General features: G+C 42.0%; 1 protein-coding gene across 1 annotated transcript in view; it reads right to left on the minus strand.

Moving 5' to 3' along the window:
* Positions 1-3,111: 3,111 nt before the first annotated feature.
* The window catches only part of prkcq (protein kinase C, theta), a 37,747-nt gene continuing 22,511 nt past the window's right edge, over positions 3,112-18,347 (minus strand). The window contains exons 5-18 of the mRNA XM_080888034.1: positions 16,516-16,696; positions 16,389-16,420; positions 16,223-16,308; positions 15,749-15,878; positions 13,859-13,968; positions 13,110-13,239; positions 12,849-13,018; positions 11,714-11,887; positions 11,515-11,606; positions 10,317-10,379; positions 10,088-10,226; positions 8,845-9,033; positions 7,852-7,980; positions 3,112-5,538 (exon numbers count right to left, since the gene is read on the minus strand). Coding sequence (XP_080744160.1) covers positions 5,380-5,538; positions 7,852-7,980; positions 8,845-9,033; positions 10,088-10,226; positions 10,317-10,379; positions 11,515-11,606; positions 11,714-11,887; positions 12,849-13,018; positions 13,110-13,239; positions 13,859-13,968; positions 15,749-15,878; positions 16,223-16,308; positions 16,389-16,420; positions 16,516-16,696 — 1,784 coding nt within the window. The 3' untranslated portion in view covers positions 3,112-5,379. The remainder of the gene's footprint in view (positions 5,539-7,851; positions 7,981-8,844; positions 9,034-10,087; positions 10,227-10,316; positions 10,380-11,514; positions 11,607-11,713; positions 11,888-12,848; positions 13,019-13,109; positions 13,240-13,858; positions 13,969-15,748; positions 15,879-16,222; positions 16,309-16,388; positions 16,421-16,515; positions 16,697-18,347) is intronic.

An 18,347-nucleotide genomic window follows, 5' to 3' on the forward strand; every position in this document is an offset into this window, starting at 1 on the left:
TAGATGATTGGCTCCAGCCTGATAACAACCTCTTACATGAGCAGTCAAGACGTCAGTCTTACTGGGGAAGCAGTAAGACACATTTGTTGTCAAATTAATAAATAATAATAAATACATTATCTTTTTAAAGAAGTGGTTCATGTGGCTGCTTGGGACTCGTAGATATGTTTTTCATGTGCTGTCTTAGCCATCCTTAGCAACCTGTTAACTGTTTGCCAAAGATGTAAGACACAGATGTTAAACATGACATGGGGCCAAAACTGGATGCCAAAAAGCTTCAGCATTAATAAATACATGTATTTCCAGGTCTTGAGAAGTTATTTTTAATCATAAATAATGCAAAGCAAAAATATTCATTTCTCTATGTGACAGTTTTATCTTTGTAGAGCTAGTATAAATTGTAATGCACATGTAAAACAGATACTGTTGCTATGTTTTGTTTTGTTTTAAACTCTGATGCAGTGCGTAAAAACAAACTAAAATAAGTTTGACACGTCAGAGCTAAGATATTTGGCAGCCAGCAGCCCTCAAAAACAACCACCGTTTAATGGTAAGTTCTAAACAAGCAAATTGGGTAAGACATGGGGTTTTGTGGTATTCTGACCTACAAAATTATCCGTGTTATTTAGGCTGACTTGCATATAAACATGCATCACGAGCAATAAATAGTGACACTTTTGACAGGTATGTATGATCACTTACAAGGAAACAAGCAAAACCCATAAAACTAACCCCCAACTCAAACTCATATTCTCAAAAATCAGAGAAAAAATACAGCTAAATACAGTAAAACAAACCCAATAACTGACCCATATCCATAGCTAAATTACTAGCATCAAAATGTCTTTCTTTGCTCTTATGATTAGTTTTTCTTTCAGTAATCAGTGACTTACTGGAAAATGTGATAAACACTTTTAATTGGTTCTTACACACAAACAACAACTCTTCTATTTTCTTATTCTGAATAAATTGATTAGTATGAGTTCTTCTATTTTCTTCTCTTCTTTATGTAATCACGTGGGAATTTCTTTTTCAGGAGCATCCCTAATGTGATTGGTTTTCCAGCAGAGGGCGACCTGACCCCAGTCCAAATATTGCTTGTATCCCATGTAGAATAGTGTCATCCTCCCTGAGCAGACAGAGCCCCTTCATGTTGCCAAGTAAACAACAACCCAATCTTTTTGCAAGGTCAGCGTAAATCTTAACCCTGTCCCTCCCAAATGTTGTGTTACTCATGCATATTCAGATTATTTGTCAATATATTCAAACCAAGATTGGTATCAGGGATCTCAAATCCATAATTGTTAAAGCAGCAGTACGCTGGTATGTTTGAAGGAGTATTGTATATAGCAGGAAAAAAATCATTTTACATTTTGAGAATATTGAGTTTAACAAAATATCCGAATGTTTTTTTTCCTTTGTCATTTTCATTTTATTTTAAATATTTTTTAAAATTGAGGAACCTGGAATGTTAGGCGTCGGTATTAAAAATTTCAGGCTCGGGCAGCAGTTTGAAGGAGGACCCAAGTTGCAGACAGCGGCGGTAATGCGAGTGAAATTTCTTTACAGTGTGGCAAGTGGCAAACAGGAAATGAGGAACAAGCTAGACATAAACTAAACTGGGAAAGCTAGTAACAAACAAAACCCAAAACCATAACTCACAGAATAAAACGCTGGGAAAAACATATGGAGGTAACACAGGGGATGAGGAGTAGAGACTGAAGACCAGAGAGACGGACTGTCACCAAGTTACACAGAATAACACAGAGGAATCGACGAGGAACACAGGCAGGCACACACTATAAATACACACAAGGTAATGAGGGAATCACACACCAGAGGGGAACACAGCTGAACCCAATTAAACACGACGAGACACAGACCTTCAAAGTAAAACAGGAAACTCACAAACAGTTTTACAAACAAACTCAGAGACACGAACAAAGCACAGAAGGGAGAACACTAAAACTCTAAGAACTAATACAAAATAAGAATCGGCATAAAACAGAAGATGTTACTAAAATGAAACACAAAACGCTGGGTCACCGGCCCAGTACCATGACAAAGTGATAAAGTCTAAAGTGGAAATTTTGAAGAAAAATTAAAATACTTTTCTTTGAGGGTAAAGCCAAAATTTTGGGAATAAAGTTTAAAATTGGAAAGTAAAGCTATAAGTTTGAAAGTCATGTCAAACTTGGGGCTTGACTGGTGATGCATTGGTGGAATCCTAAGTTTGTTTTAATGTGAAGGATATTTTCCTGTTTTTGCAGGTAAACAGTGTGATAATAAATATTAGTACTATCACTTTTCTCAACATGTTAACATTATGTCACGGTTCCCAGATTTAATCCTTGTTTTGTATTTCCTTCTTTGTGTTGTTTATGATTTGGATTTTTGGTTTTCATTCATTCCTGAGCATTATGAGGCTTTAGTACTTGTCATGTTTTACATTTGTGGCGTTATTAGTCTGTCTTTTCCCCTTCTGTTCAGTTCATGTATGCGTCGTGAATACTTGTTTCAGTGTGGTTGTTCTTCATTTCCTGCTTTATTTTAATAGTTGTCTTTTGTGCCTTGCATTTAGTTTTGCTTCCTTGTCTTGTCCTAATTAGTTTCAGCTGTGTCTTGTTTCCCTGGTGTTTTCTATCACTTCATGTGTATTTAAAGCTTTAGTGTTCCTTCAGTTTTTGTCAGTGTCTGTCTGTTCCTTGTCTGTTTAGAAACATATTCTAAAGTTTGGATGTTGTTTCACTTGGACTACTACACTTAATTAAAGGTTTGTTTTCGATTATTTGTTTGGCTGTCAGTCCTACATCTGGGCCATCCGTAGCACCTTAATGGAAAAAAAGAGCCTCTGACATTCTTTCTTAGGTAGTCTATATTTAACACTGAGTGCTAAAATAATTCAGCCATCAGTTGAGTAAATGTCTGTAACAGTGGAAAAGATGGTAAAGTTTCAAATTAAGTGGAAAAACTGAGATGGCTATTTTTGTTAACACCTCCACCTCTGGTCTCTGTCATTCTGATGTAACGCTACACGACCGAGCAGTTTTCATGTTGTCCCTCACCGAAACAAACACATTAAAAAAAAAAAAAAGCCCACAATGTGCACACTTTAATGAACAGAATTCACAATGAGGAGAACATCAAAACTACAGTATGCAGGGAGTAGCTCATCATTAAAACAAAACTCCTGAGATACAACAGGAAAACACATGTAAACAATAACCCAGTTATTAAACCTCAGTACATTAACAGATCTACAACCAAGTAACAACACAGCATATCAGATGGACTATATAATTTATTTACATAAGAAAAAAAAAGACAATAAAATAAAAAATAAAAAGGAACAGGACAAGAAAACTAAGTTTCCATTTGGTTAAAGCGACTTTCTCAGTTTACTTTACTTGAAGACGTTAACTTCATTAAACTATTCTGAGGCACCATAAAATCACTACAAGCACATTTTCTATTTAAACACACAGCCCATTAAGTAGGAGGCCTGTACTACCGAATAACTTCAGCTTACCGTATCTGTCTTCATTTACAATAACACTGCAATCGAAGGTAATTATAAACTGGATAAGCCCACTCAGGGTTTCCCAAGGTAGCTATTAGCATCTTCACAGGACAGCATATGACCAATGACACATGTGGACAGATCTACCACTTTGAAAAAGTTGAAAAGATCATTATACCAGCAGCAAAACTCCATTTATTTATTTTTTTACTCTTCCATTTATTAAGGAAGAATAAAATATACTGTTAGAAAAGTCTGGAGAGTTAAAGGCTCTACTTATTACTATTTACCCTGTTTCCGTTACCAACAATAGATGTATTAAAATGTTCCAATGTAATTAATTATGAAATAATTTGTGTGCAAAAAGATGTTAATCTTGCTGCTCTAGGTCTGTTGGCAAAACATCACCGTGCAGTAATTAAAAGTTGAAAATTACAATAAAATTAAGCCTATAATGTTTTTGTTTTGTTTTTTTAAACAAAACATATTTCCATACAACTTTCATCCTTACCATTTCAGGTTGGGGAAAAAAAAACAAATATGAAAAATTGTAGGAGAAGATGATTCACGGTAGGACACATTTTTTAGATTTAAAAAAATCTCAATGGCACATAAATATCCGGCTGGACTTTGCAATCACTTGAAGGTTAATAAACCCAGTTTACTGGCCAACGGACTGAATTAATTAGGCCTCAGTCCGGCAGGCTTAGAGGTCAGTCAGCATCACCCACGGCAACCACAGGTCACTCGGTAAAAATGTATTCCCTGACCAGTTGGCGATGGTTTGCTGGAAGTTGCTGGCTGGTGAAAGTGGTTGCAATGAGGTACAGGGTGTTGCACTAAAAACCTTGTAATTACTGTTGCCAGTTAGCATAAAGGACACCAACTTGCCTACAAACTCTCTGAAAAGGGTGATATAAACAGTTCTGCTTCAAAGTAAAAGTTACACGTTTAAGGTGCAATGTCACTCATTGAGCATTTGGAGACAAGTTAGCATCTTCAGTGCAAACTACGGATGAACAAAGAACGAGAGGGAGATTTCTGATCCAACACCTTTGCAACCAAATTCACAAAGCAGCCCCTCCCCAGTTGGTTGGAGATTACATATTTTTCCCTCAGCGAGCTTTAGCTGCCGTTAAGTACAGGGATTTAGTGCGCTATTGCTTGCAGAAAAAAGCAGGAATGAAATTGTTCCTCAAGATCTGGTTTTCTTATTGATGCTCGTCGTGGAAAGACAAGAAATATGAGTAAAAATAATTAGTACGAGGGCTCTTCCAGAAATAGTGGTGCTTTTTTTCAGGAAGTGATGAGTCCCAAATGTAACATGCTCCGGAGCAGGTTAGGTTTGTACCATCTGGCTTTGGTAAGATGAGAACTGGCTTCCTGACTCCATATAAACTAGACTTAAGCCTGAAGTTACCTCGCTAAGTCCCAAATCTAGCTTCACAGTACATGCCTCGAGACATGGAAGATGTACGCTTTCTCTCTTTCTTTCTTTTTTTTTTTTTTGAATATTTGCACATATTTGCACAAGTGTGCAATGTGTGAATAGTTTTATGACAGAATAAAACCAAACCAACTACATGCTGTTAGAATAACACTGTAAGAAAATGTATGCCTTTAGTCAACTAAACTCTAAAGTATCAAAGTTGACTACAGGTACATTTTAAAGGTATTTGTTTGAAAGTTAAAGATCCGGTCACAGTTTGGTTGTATCGGTTTATACCCCTTTAGTGGTTAGCATCATCATGTATGTGAGTTTTGCCACATTCGGGTTCTACAGTAGGTTCCAGTTACAGTCACTGCTGGTTGTGACTGAGCAGCCTGTTTGTAGATTGTAGCCATTTTTTGTCCGGTGGTCAGCGTGCTGCGATCCGAACCATGCCAGGATTAACGAAGGAGAAGTTTCTGAACATCGTCTGGTCTACGCTGTTGATAAGCGTGCGGTCGGCACACGATAGTCTGGGCTTCTCGTTGATAAACTCTTTGTCGAAATTACTGCAGTCGCTGGGTGAGGTCTGCGAGGATGAAGGGCAAATATTTAATTACATGCAATATTTCATACACCAGCGAGTAGATTAACAAGTAAATACTGCAGTACAGTATTTACTTGTTGTGCATTGTGTGCCGGGTGGCGGCCAGGAGCGGAGGCCCTGGAGGACTGACCCCCGGCTGCCAAGACTGGCAATAGGGACATGGAATGTCACCTCTCTGGTGGGGAAGGAGCCTGAGTTAGTGCGTGAGGTTGAGAGGTACCGGCTAGATATAGTCGGGCTCACCTCTACACATGGCTTGGGCTCTGGAACCAGTCTCCTGGAGAGGGGCTGGACTCTGTCTCAGTCTGGAGTTGCCTCTGGTGAGAGGCGGCGGGCTGGGGTGGGTATCCTAATATCCCCTCGGCTTGAAGGAATACTTCGAGGACCTCCTTAATCCCACTGACACGTCTTCCGAGGAGGAAGCAGAGTCTGGGGATGAGGGGAATGACCCGCCAATTTCCGGGGGCGAGGTCACTGAGGCAGTTAAACAACTCCTTGGTGGCAGAGCCCCTGGTGTTGATGAGGTCCGCCCCGAGTTCCTGAAGGCTCTGGACGTTGTAGGGCTGTCCTGGTTGACACGCCTCTGCAATGTTGCGTGGAGATCAGGGGCAGTACCTGTGGACTGGCAGACCGGGGTGGTGGTCCCCATCTTTAAGAAAGGGGACCGGAGGGTGTGTTCCAACTACAGGGGGATCACACTCCTCAGCCTCCCTGGGAAAGTCTATGCCAGGCTGCTGGAAAGGAGAGTTCGTCCGTTAGTCGAACCTCGGATACAGGAGGAACAATGCGGTTTTCGTCCTGGTCGCGGAACACTGGACCAGCTCTTTATCCTCTCCAGGATACTTGAGGGTTCATGGGAGTTTGCCCAACCAATCTACATGTGTTTTGTGGACTTGGAGAAGGCATTCGACCGTGTCCCTCGGGGTGTCCTGTGGGAGGTGTTGCGGGAATATGGGGTGTCTGGCCCATTGCTACGGGCCATTCGATCCCTATACAACCATTGCAAGAGCTTGGTTCGCATTGCCGGCAATAAGTCGGACTCGTTCCTGGTGGGTGATGGGCTCCGCCAGGGCTGCCCTTTGTCTCCGGTTCTGTTCATAATTTTTATGGACAGGATTTCTAGGCGCAGCCAAGTGGCGGAGGGCTTTCGCTTTCATGGCCTCAGAATCTCATCTCTGATTTTTGCAGATGATGTGGTTCTGTTGGCTTCATCGGGTGAGGGCCTCCAGCTCGCACTGGAACGGTTCGCAGCCGAGTGTGAAGCAGCGGGAATGAGGATCAGCACCTCCAAATCTGAGGCCATGGTTCTCAGCCGGAAAAGGGTGGAGTGCCCACTCCGGGTCGGGGATGAGTTCCTGCCCCAAGTGGAGGAGTTCAAGTATCTCGGGGTCTTGTTTGCGAGTGATGGGAGAAGGGAGCCGGAGATCGACAGACGGATTGGGGCTGCAGCTGCAGTAATGCGGACGCTGCACCGGTCCGTCGTGGTGAAGAGGGAGCTGAGTGTAAAAGCGAAGCTCTCAATTTACCGGTCGATCTACGTCCCTACCCTCACCTATGGCCACGAGCTGTGGGTAGTGACCGAAAGAACGAGATCGCGGATACAAGCGGCAGAAATGAGCTTCCTCCGAAGGGTGGCTGGCCTCTCCCTTAGAGATAGGGTGAGAAGTTCGGCCATCCGGGAGGGGCTCAGAGTAGAGCAGCTGCTGCTCCACATCGAAAGGAGCCAGCTGAGGTGGTTCGGGCATCTGACAAGGATGCCCCCTGGGCGCCTCCTGGGTGAGGTGTTCCAGGCATGTCCCACCGGGAGGAAGCCCCGGGGCAGACCCAGGACACGCTGGAGAGATTATATCTCTCGGCTGGCCTGGGAACGCCTTGGTATTCCCCCGGATAAGCTGGAGGAGGTGGCTGGGGAGAGGGAGGTCTGGGCCTCTTTGCTTAGGCTGCTGCCCCCGCGACCCGGCCCCGGACAAAGCGGATGAAGATGGATGGATGGATGGATGGATGGATACTGCAGTACAGTGATTTTCAAAGGCTGGGCCGTGGTCCCCAAATGGGCTGTGAACAAACTTAAAGTAAGGACACTAAGGCTATCGATGCAGACTCCACTCTGCAAACACGCACAGCAGTCTGAAGTTTGAAAATAGCCACTATAGTCAATTACTGTGTAGACAACTTTCTAGATGATATTTACTTTCACCCGTCGGCCGTATCAGCCAAACAGCTTTTACTAGCTACCAGTTTTTAACTGAGAAAATTAGTGGATATGTTGAGTAAGTGGTTCCCTGTTGTACTTACTATAGTTGGTGTGAAGGGTGCCGGCACCTGCCGTTGCTCTAAGGCGTTCCAGTCTGTGCTGCTGAAGAAACTGTGATGTCTGATGTTGCCTTTGGTTCCCAGCCGCTCCTCAGGTTCCCTCACAAACAGCTGAGGCACAAACGCACAGAGGTTTAGCCATAGGGCCCTGAGAGCTATATGTATGCATTTAATGAACATACAGGAAACTACGGAGCCCTGCAGGTCTTAAAAAATTAAGACGGACTTTTGCGAGATCTCGCAAAACTATCTCGGGATCTCGCAAAAGTTTTGCGAGATCTCGCAAAACAAACTCGGGATCTCGCAAAACAAACTTGGGATCTCGCAAAACAAACTCGGGATCTCGCAAAACAAACTCGGGATCTCGCAAAACTTTTGCGCGATCTCGCAAATCAAACTCGGGATCTCGCAAAACTTTTGCGAGATCTCGCAAAAGTTTTAGCCGCATTCTTCCCGTTAGCTCGAAGCTAACGGGAGGTTGAGGCCCACTACAGCCGGGAGGAACACCGCTTTCCCGGCACATCGTGCCTCGAACTCCTGGTCGGCTTCAAGCCGGCATCCGAAGAATGCGGCTAAAACTTTTGCGAGATCTCGCAAAAGTTTTAGCCGCATTCTTCCCGTTAGCTCGAAGCTAACGGGAGGTTGAGGCCCACTACAGCCGGGAGGAACACCGCTTTCCCGGCACATCGTGCCTCGAACTCCCGGTCGGCTTCAAGCCGGCATCCGAAGAATGCGGCTAAAAGTTTTGCGAGATCCCGAGTTTGTTTTGTGAGATCTCGCAAAACTTTTGCGAGATCCCGAGTTAGTTTTGCGAGATCTCGCAAAAGTCCGTCTTAATTTTTTTTCTCCCATGTCCCCTGCGGGGCTCCGTAGGAAACAGTAAGAATCAGTTTCATCAATTTAAAGACCAGATCCTTGCTTTCTTTTCTTCCTGCTTGATCTTATTTAAACTGGCCACTGAAGCACTTGTCTGACCTTGATGAGTATGTCCTTTGCAGCTTTGCTGAGCCAGTTGGGATAAATGGGGGTGTCTGTCCGTATGGACTGAAACAGCTCCTCTTCATCGCGGCCGTGGAACGGAGACTGACCGATCAGCATCTCGTACAGCAGCACTCCGAATGACCACCAATCCACAGAGCTGTTGTACTTCTGACCCAGCAGGATCTGATACATAAAGATCACACAAACTGGTAAAATGAACAAGTTAAAGTGTGGGTTTTTCTTATTTTCTGTCATGCGCGTACTGTTACAGTGGCAGATGTTCACATTTAAATGGCCAGAGTTTTAAAGAATGAGGTCAATAAAGTTTGAAAATAAGTCCTTATCAGTCAGATCTTGGGTTTCAGATTGCTCTAGATGTCAAACTAATTTTACGTCCTTGGTCACAGACAGCCCACTGTGATCTTTAAGCGGGCTAGACCAAGGAAACTCCCCTTTTCTGTCTGTGTAAATAAGTCTAACCACACACTAATTGCCTTAGATATCTTTGTATATAAAAAAGAAGTGTAATTTTAGTATATCTCAGTTTTTTCTATATGACAGAGAAATGCTGCAGTATCTGTCAGCACGACTTTTTGGGACTGATTTGTAATTAAATAATGTGTAAAACTGCAGAAAAAGTAGCTCACTGCCCAGAATATCCTGTAATAATAATAATAATAATTAAAAAAAAAATAATAAGATGATTGTGGTAAAAATGTTTTTTTTGTTGATCTATTGCTTTGTTACGCTGGAGTAGTGGGGGAGGTCTTTATCAGCAGGAAAATCTGTAAAACTTGCAAATACTGTTAAAAGTCCAAAATGCATGTGCTCATTCACATTTTCCGAAACTGTCTAGTGAGCTGGATTTAATCTTTTTGTGGCTGATTCTGGTCCCTGGGGCCATATGTTTGACACCTCTGTCCTAGATTATCAGCTTACAGTTTTTTTCTACTCTTTAATATTTTAAAATGTGGTTTAACTTGTTATTTTAAAGGGGCAGTTTAGAGGCTTATTTCACTCATTGGCTGCACAATAGCCTGTATAAGAAAAGCTACTCTAACAGAGTCCAAATATAAATGTACAGACCTAGCATCAAAAGCCCTCTTTGAGACGTCTCTAGAATTTAGACCTTTATGCGTATCACTTGGTGGCCAGCTGTTGTTGATTGATTCTTTTATTCAAAAGGATACCAGTTTATTACAACATTTACATTACTACAGCATGCAAAAGATGTCACCTCTGGGGCGATGTAGTCTGGGGTCCCGCAGAAGGTAGAGGTCCGTACGTCATCCTGCATGTTCTCCTTACACATGCCAAAGTCTGCTATCTTTATATGACCATCTAAGTCCAGCAGCACGTTGTCCAGTTTCAGATCTCTGCAGAGGTGGAAGAAAATGATTCCTCTTGGACTATATATTACATGTCATGAATTCCAGTCCTGTTTCTGGCTCTCACTGAGCGCCTACCTGTAAATAATTCCTTTAGAGTGCAGAAACTGGAGCCCACAGATGATCTCAGCTGCATAGAAGCTGTAAGGAGACACAGATGTATGTGAGAAGAGAGGATAAAATTCACAGGAGTGATCAGATTTAGGCCAAACTAGGTCAATCTAGTTGAAATTCTGAAATAGACAAACCAAAAAAATCAACAAACTTAAAAGACAATTATGTCACAGAAATAAGGATCACATGTCGACTGTATATAGAAATTAACATGAGCACCATAAAAATCCCCATAAGAGACTGTAAGTTTGAAGCCTGAGGGGGGCCTTAGCTTCTGGGGTAGTCATTTTTCCAGGACTGATAGCCATGCTTTACTAATGCAGATAGATTTAAAAAAAAAATAACCGGTGGCTTCCAGATTGTATATCTGTAAGCCCCTTTATTTGCTCTCTACACAGACTATTTACCCACGTGTAACTAAAGGATGCTAAAATGTAGAATTTGCACTAAAAATGAAAACCACTGGCAATCTATAGATAACTGCAGATAATATGTTTATGGAGATTAGATCTATTAAAACCTAATGTGACGAACAAGAAAACAAGACCAAGAAACCAAGGACAATGCACGGCCATTTGGTAGCGAATTCTCAATCCCAAGTGGTTACTTGTACTTCAGTGGTTAGACGCACTCTAACCACTGAAGTACACCAGATGTTTGTCTGACGCATGTCTCAGTCCTGCATCAAGTCACACCACAGGCATGTCAGAAGCAGAACATTTAGTCTGCATTGGGTATTTTATTTTGAAAATTGACCACATTCTCCATGCTGCTTTTTTATCTGACTTCCTGCCCCCGTCGCCTACTCTGTGTAGCAGCTTCTGGGATGCTTACAAATGTGGCGTCGGGTGTATTCAGGGGTCAATCAACTCTTGCTTTGTTGTCTATTTTCCACTAAGTTGAACTGTAATTTCCTAAATGAGTGTCATTTTTCTATTAAATATGATGTGAAACTAGTGATGGAAACCAAAAACTCAATTAGAAAATAGTTTACTGAGGTATATGGATGTTTTTTTTGCCCCCATGCTGGTAATGATTAATCATGCAGGTTAAAGGCACATCTGCAGTGAAGGCACTTTTCAAACCTGGCGGTTACATCCAGACCCAAACAGTGCAAAACTACAGTTGTGTGTCACTGTGAGAGCTGCGTCTTTTGACTCACGTGGCTCTGTGCAAGTCAAACTTGTGGCAGTTTTGGATGTGGAACATAAGATCCCCTCCATTCAGATACTCCATGACGAAGAACAGGTTTTCCTGGATGCGAAAACACAGAGGTTAGGGCTATATTTGTTTCCAGAGAATTATTTTCAGTGGCTACCTACTTGCATGCAATGACTGTGCAAGTGTACATGGGTCATCACCTTAGTTTGGAAGGTGCAGTAAAGATGTGTAAGGAAGGGATTTTCCCAGGCTAGAGACAAAACCCTCCTCTCTACCATGGTGCACTCAACATCATCATCCATCAGCACCACGTCTTTCTTCAGAGCTTTTACTGCAAAAAATTCACCGCTCCTTTTCAGCTCTGCTAGAAACACCTGGAGAAGACGAAGGACAAATAAAAAGCTTTAAAAAAACAGGTTTAGTTTGGACATATAGAGTTGTAGCCTGTTGCCCAGTCATTTACCATAGCTAGCTCTTTGTGTTGCAAGACTTTGAAGTAACAAGAAGTAGGTGGTTTTCAGTGGAAACTGGCTGCACAACACATTTGACCACAAGCCTCAGAGTGCTGTGTAAAGCCCTCCGTGCTGTGTGAAGCTGCTGGCAAGAATGACTAAAATATGATGCTTTGACACATTTGCAGAAAACGCCCCCCCCCCCACTGTGTTCTTATAGAAATTCCACTAAGAAAAGGGTAATAATTAGTTTTTGTTGCATGCAGTTTTTAAGGGAAGGGAGTGTGTAATCACTTCTGTTTGTTTGTCTCTTTGTTAGCAGTTAAGCATCCACAGTTTTCAAGATATCATGTTTAATTTTTTTGTGATGGTAGATACCAAAAACAGCTCGGGCACATTCAGTTTTGATGAAAAGGTCAAGATCACACCAAATGTGAATGTCAGTGAAAACTTTAAACCATGTCAAGTAATATATCATATGAAAGAACATGTGGAGAGCTGTAAAACAAATTTTACATTTTAATACGACGCCCTATGATGTCACAATAATGCCATAAAGTTCACAAATTCACACACTGCACCAAAATATCTTAAAACCTCACGCTTGTAGATGATTTCAGCAAATTCTGCTCCACTTATATGGGTAAAGATAATACACCATTTTAGTATGTAATACTCCAAGGTCATAGGTCAAAGATCAGACATCTGCATGTTGTAATAAAAGGTTTTTCTACAGCCATTGCCCTTCGGGGGAGTTGTGCAACTTTGAATGCTCTTGTTAATATGTTGATATATAAAGTAACATGACAAAGATGCCACATCTTCATGCATGCTCTGCTCCGTGCTTTACTTTTCCTCTTTTGAATCAGGTCGCCTCTGCTACCTTGCCAAAGCTGCCTTTCCCGAGCATCTTGTGCAGGGTGAAGTCGTCGATGGTAAATTTGGGTTGGTGATCTTTCCTCGGGACAGCGTACAGAGGCTCTTCTGGAAGCACCTCGCTGACCGACCTGCTGACATCTCCTGGTCCCTCCCATGAAACACCCTGATAATCTGCTACAAGAAGCAGGTTGAGAAACACAAATGACATAAAGTATGCAGTATGTATCCCTGCCTAACGGAAAGGAACATTTTAGAAGTTGCATACCTTTGCTTGCAGGTGTAGCTGTGGCTGGTAAACCCATAACTAGCCCGGATGGTGCTCGCACCACTCCCGGCTGGGCAACACTTACTGGACCTTCCCGACCAATAATGTCACTGTCTCTGGTACTTCTCGCCTTAAAGCAAAAGGTAGATCCAGTTTCAAAATGAAGTTTTCCACAGTAAAATATTCCTTAATTACTAGTATTAAAGGGGACAATTATGTTCTCTTATTTGCTTTACTTTTTCTTATGTTATCTAGTGTTACACAGTCTTATTTTAGATCTTCTCATTAAACAAAGTTTCATATAATGAAGTCTTCCTGTTAGAGGTGCATGATGTCACAGAGATGGAATATCTCGTGCTATTCAAGTCTTCTCTTTGCAAGGAGCAATCAGAAAGTTGGCTTAAAGGAGGAGAAGTTAAAACTTCTAATCAAGGATGAATTAAGGTGCATCACCAAAACTCAGTATCAGATCAATTGGGATTGGTAAAGGAGGAGCCAGGGATCGAACCATCGACCTTCCGATCAGTAGGGTAACCTGCTCTACCTCCTGAGCTACAGTCACCCCCAGATTATTTCATCAGATTATTTAATCATGCAAAGTTACTCAGCTGAAACTGAGGAGAACATGTCCCTTTTAAGAGGTGTTTAAGTCACTAAAAGCAGCATAAAAACGAGGAAACAATTGAACTGGTTGAAGGCATTTCTGAAAGACTGCACAGCTTCATGTACCGAAGGTTTGTTGGTCTCACCTGCTGCTTGCTCTCGATGACTGCCAGAGCTTCAGCCATCAGTTTCTGGTTGACCCCGCAGAGGTTAGCCACTTTCTTTTGGCATTTATGGTGGACGTTCATGCTGCATTCTGCACAACATCAAACACAATGTAAACTCAGTTGAACACATAAAGAACATTTAAAGCAGTGCAAGATGGCAATATTTACACTATTATTAGTTATGCAAAAGGTAATGTATCAGCTTTTACTTCAGAATGGGGCAATATTAAAATTTATAATGACAATGACAGAAAAAAGCACTTATATGTAAAAAATGTTGCTAAAGAGTCCAATTTCTTTTTCACTTGATACCTTTTTTTCATGTCACACGTTCTTTAATGTTTGCACATGTTCCTTATATAACTGTGCTGTTTCTTAGCAAACTCTCACACATCTACAATAATAATGTTTCCCATTCCTAACCCCTCAGTCAGCTGGCTTGTACTGGAAATATGATTAATTTCACAGGGAGAACTTTATACTTTGCACCTGCTGTGGCAGCTGCACTGTGTTTCTGTTCAACAGGCCAACACATGCAGCGCATATTTATGCTGGGAAAGGTTTGAACGCCCACTGTTGTCTCAGCTACTGGAAATATATTGAGTAATGCTGTGGATTAAATGATCATATCTATGTGGTGAAAACCATGTTTTATCAAATTTTGTCAAGTTGAATTTTTCAGATCAAGGTAAGGGAGCTCCATAGTTTGCTTGCTGCATGTGTTTCAGAGTGTGTTGATGGTGTTGTGAAGGAGTAATATAGCTGTGCCGAACCAAGAAACCCTTTCGTGGTAACCTGTGAAAGCCACTGCTGCAAAATTCTTTGACGAATGACTCTTTCTTCCTCGATGATTCGGGCCTTAAAAGTCCAAAATAAGGAAACATTTGCAATGCAGCGTAAGCCATTTAAAACCCACAGATATCTGCATAATGTTGTCTAGAACATTTAATCTTTTGGCAAAGGGGTTTCCCTGCTGCTCGGCGGTATCTGATCAACTGTGCTGAAAGGCAGCTCCCAGAAAAACGGGACTAATTTTAGAGTGAAGAATTAAAAGACTGAATACCACAGAGCTTGTAACTTCAGTCAAAACTGTGCCATTTTAATTTGCTTTTTGTCACTTAGTCTTGTGTCTGAAAACACAATTTTTGGTAAAGAAGTCAAAATACCTTCATCCAACTAATCCCACATAACCACTCCTCTGTCAAACACACTCAACTGTATAACGAAGCACAAGAAGTTTGGAGGAAATGACATCTGTAAGAATGCCATGACTGGGCCAACCTGACCGAGATCGTACCATTAGGATGCTGGAGCAGGGCGTTGCCGGAGCAATGAGTCCTCTAGACTCAGCTGAGCTATAGTGCTTTATTTTGAATGATCCATCCATGCAACCAAGTCCAGGCTGCCTTAAATTCTTCCAGGGGGAGACACTGACACATTCCCAAACCAGCCTGACCGTGTCCTGGACCGCTGCAGGGTCTCTTCCCAGTATAACATTCCTGAAACGCCTCACGTAGGAGGGGAACAGGAGGCACCCTGGCCAGACGCTTGAACCACCTCAACTGGCTCCTTTTGATGTGGAGGAGTAGAGGCTCTACTCTTAAACGACCATCAGTCTTAGTCTTTAACGGTACGCCAGCATCAGTTTTCCTTAACTCTTAAACCAGGACCTTTCAGTTCCTAAACTGAGCTAGAAATAAATTTAATGGCGTAGTGTTGCGTTATGAAAAATTTCTGTTATGACACTGTATGTGTGGCTTTATGTCTGTGATGTCACTGCTGTGTTTTGTCTTACCCTGCAGACATTAAAAAAAAAGTATAAAATCACACAAAACAAACAAACCAAAACAAAAAACTCCCGCCTCTCACCCTCACATTTGAGCCCCTGCTTGGCGAGCCCCCACAGCAGAGTCCCGCAGTGCTCGCAGAAGGTGGGACTTTTGTAGTTGTAGACTTTAAACCTGTGAGGCATGTCGATCTTGAAGCGCTCCTTGTGGATCTAAAAACACATCGCACACAGATTGACACGGAAGGCGTCAGTAACCAAACACCTCTCATATGTAAACGGCGAGATTTATTTATTGGCGTTAAATTCTCTCATGCTTTCGTACACATGAACTCTCGCTGACATGGAGCTGAGGAGAAGTGAAACGAGGGGGAGAAGATGACATGAGACCGGAGCGCCTGGTGTGGTGATACCTTGGCACAAAGCAACTCTTTCATTAGTAAGCATCAGAACCATCAGCTCACACACTTCGCTCTGTGTCACCACTTGTGGAATTTCTGTCGGACTGGAAGAGATGTGCAGCGTCATGAAGCAAATCATGTGAAGCAGACACTCACCATTGTTTCCTTGCTGTTTATGGCTGAACCAGTGCATTTGGCGATAACTTTGTCTATGCATTTTTTGTGGATTGCTGCATTGCACTCTAAAAGACAGAGAATAACCACGTGAGGAAGAGTTACGAAGGCTAATTGGTAGATTACAGGACAATGAACCGACACTCACGTCTGCACTGGTAACCCTGCTTGTTAAGACCCCTGCAGTGGAAAGAAAGAGAGATGAAATGACTGATACGATTGGGAAAAAAACAAGACTAATGTGAAGATTTGTGACTTCTTGGTCTTTTGCATACCAAACAAACTCTTTGCATACAGAGCAGAAGGTTGGCTGAGGAAAGAACGTCGCGCTGAACTCGTGACACTTGACCACGTGAACTTTGGCCTGCTTTATGGCGCCGCGTCGCTGGTGGAGGGTGAACAGACCCTCTCTCTCACGCTCGGACTCCGGGTCTCCGTCTGTGTGACCCACAGCATCTGAAACACGTATTACAACTTTAATTTCAAAGAAGAAAAATAAAACAATGGAAAAAGGTACAGTTTTATTCGGCTTCTGTGGACAGAGTGGTGAGACGCCGCTAAGAACACAGGATTTCACAGCAAAGTTTCAATTTCTCACCTCCTGAGATGTGTTTCTTACTAACAGCAGATTTTATGTTGAAAATAAATCTTTCCTTTTCAGCATTAAAAGCCTAGATTTCTTTCATTAAAGCTTCTTTCACTTACACTCATGTTACAAGGGGTCGCCACAGCAGACAGCCTCACCTATCTGAGTTGACATTAGCTTTGGTTGAAAATTAATTTCATGTTGAATTTTTTAAAATTTCACCTCAGTTGACTGATTATACAATTTGTGTTTATGAACAGCTGAGTAGGAACAGCTGTTTTAGTAGCTTTTGAATGCAGATTGTGGACGTTATGTGTACGGTTTACACCAGTTGTTGTTTGCAAACTAACTTTTGGGTTTGGGTCAGGAAAAGACTTGGTTTGGTTAGCTAGCAGCCTTCTGTGGTCACCTGAAGTTTGCGTGCAAGATGCTGACTTGCCGGCATGCACCTGACCACTACTCCACTAAATGCTAGTCAAGGTGTGAAAAGTGCAATGCAAGCTGGACCTTTCACCTACATTTGCATTTTTTGAAGCATGCTGGTCGCTGTGAGCGAAACACGTTCTGTTTCTGATTTGTGTCTTGTTCAAGTTTCACTGCTGCTCGGTGCTCAGTTTGTGAGTGTTTGTTTATTGTCCAGTTAATCTTTACTTTAGTTTTTATTAACAACATCGGAGAAGCGGGCTGGACATTGTTTCCAGGGAATACATTTCATGTTTAAGAATTCTTTTAAATCTTTTTAGCGATTACAAAAAAAAAAAGTGTTACAGAAAACATTCGTCGAGGGAAGAGTTACAAACGTCCTCCTCTGAGATGCGTTTCTCAGAGTAAATGGCTTCAAACTGTTGCTTATATTTAAAAAACTGGTTCTGGTGATCAGTCTGTGCACATGGACAGGACACTGTATTAACAGTCAATGAGTGAGCAAATTAGTTGCAAATAAAATTGTTGTTGGATTAAAAAAACAAAAAATGTGCATTAATTTCTTTGTTATCAATAAATCTGTTATTTTTTTTGCTTTGTAATCGCTGATCTGTTGGGACCTCTGTTGTCTTTTCCACTCAGCTTGTGTTGCAGTTTCTACTGTCATCACCCATCATAGTGTTTGGTATTAGATCAAGCACAGTCATCATGTATGACTAAAAACTGACTGACCAAAGCTCAGTATGACTTTCATGTGTTCTAAGAGAGCAAACATGCAGAAAATGATCCTAAAATGTTGAATTATTCCTTTAAAACTGCTTTAAACACTGCATGTGACTTTGAATCAGCTCAAAATGTTAAATTTCTATCATTATCCTTCAGTTAGAGACAGGAAGACACCAGTATGTGTTTGCTCGTTGGAGGAAGTGTACCCATCACTATGCCACCTGTTGTTCCCTGCAGTGATTTCCTGTTTGCTTGGTCTATATTTACAGACACACGAGACAGCTTCTTACTTCTGAGTCTCAGTGCTTGGCATGGTGTTAATGTCAGGAAGGCACCAGTGAAAGCACAAAGCGCCCGCACAACCAGCTTACA

Source organism: Rhamphochromis sp. 'chilingali' (assembly GCF_963969265.1).
Source record: "Rhamphochromis sp. 'chilingali' genome assembly, chromosome: 7".
In the NCBI taxonomy this organism is placed as follows: Eukaryota; Metazoa; Chordata; class Actinopteri; order Cichliformes; family Cichlidae; genus Rhamphochromis; species Rhamphochromis sp. 'chilingali'.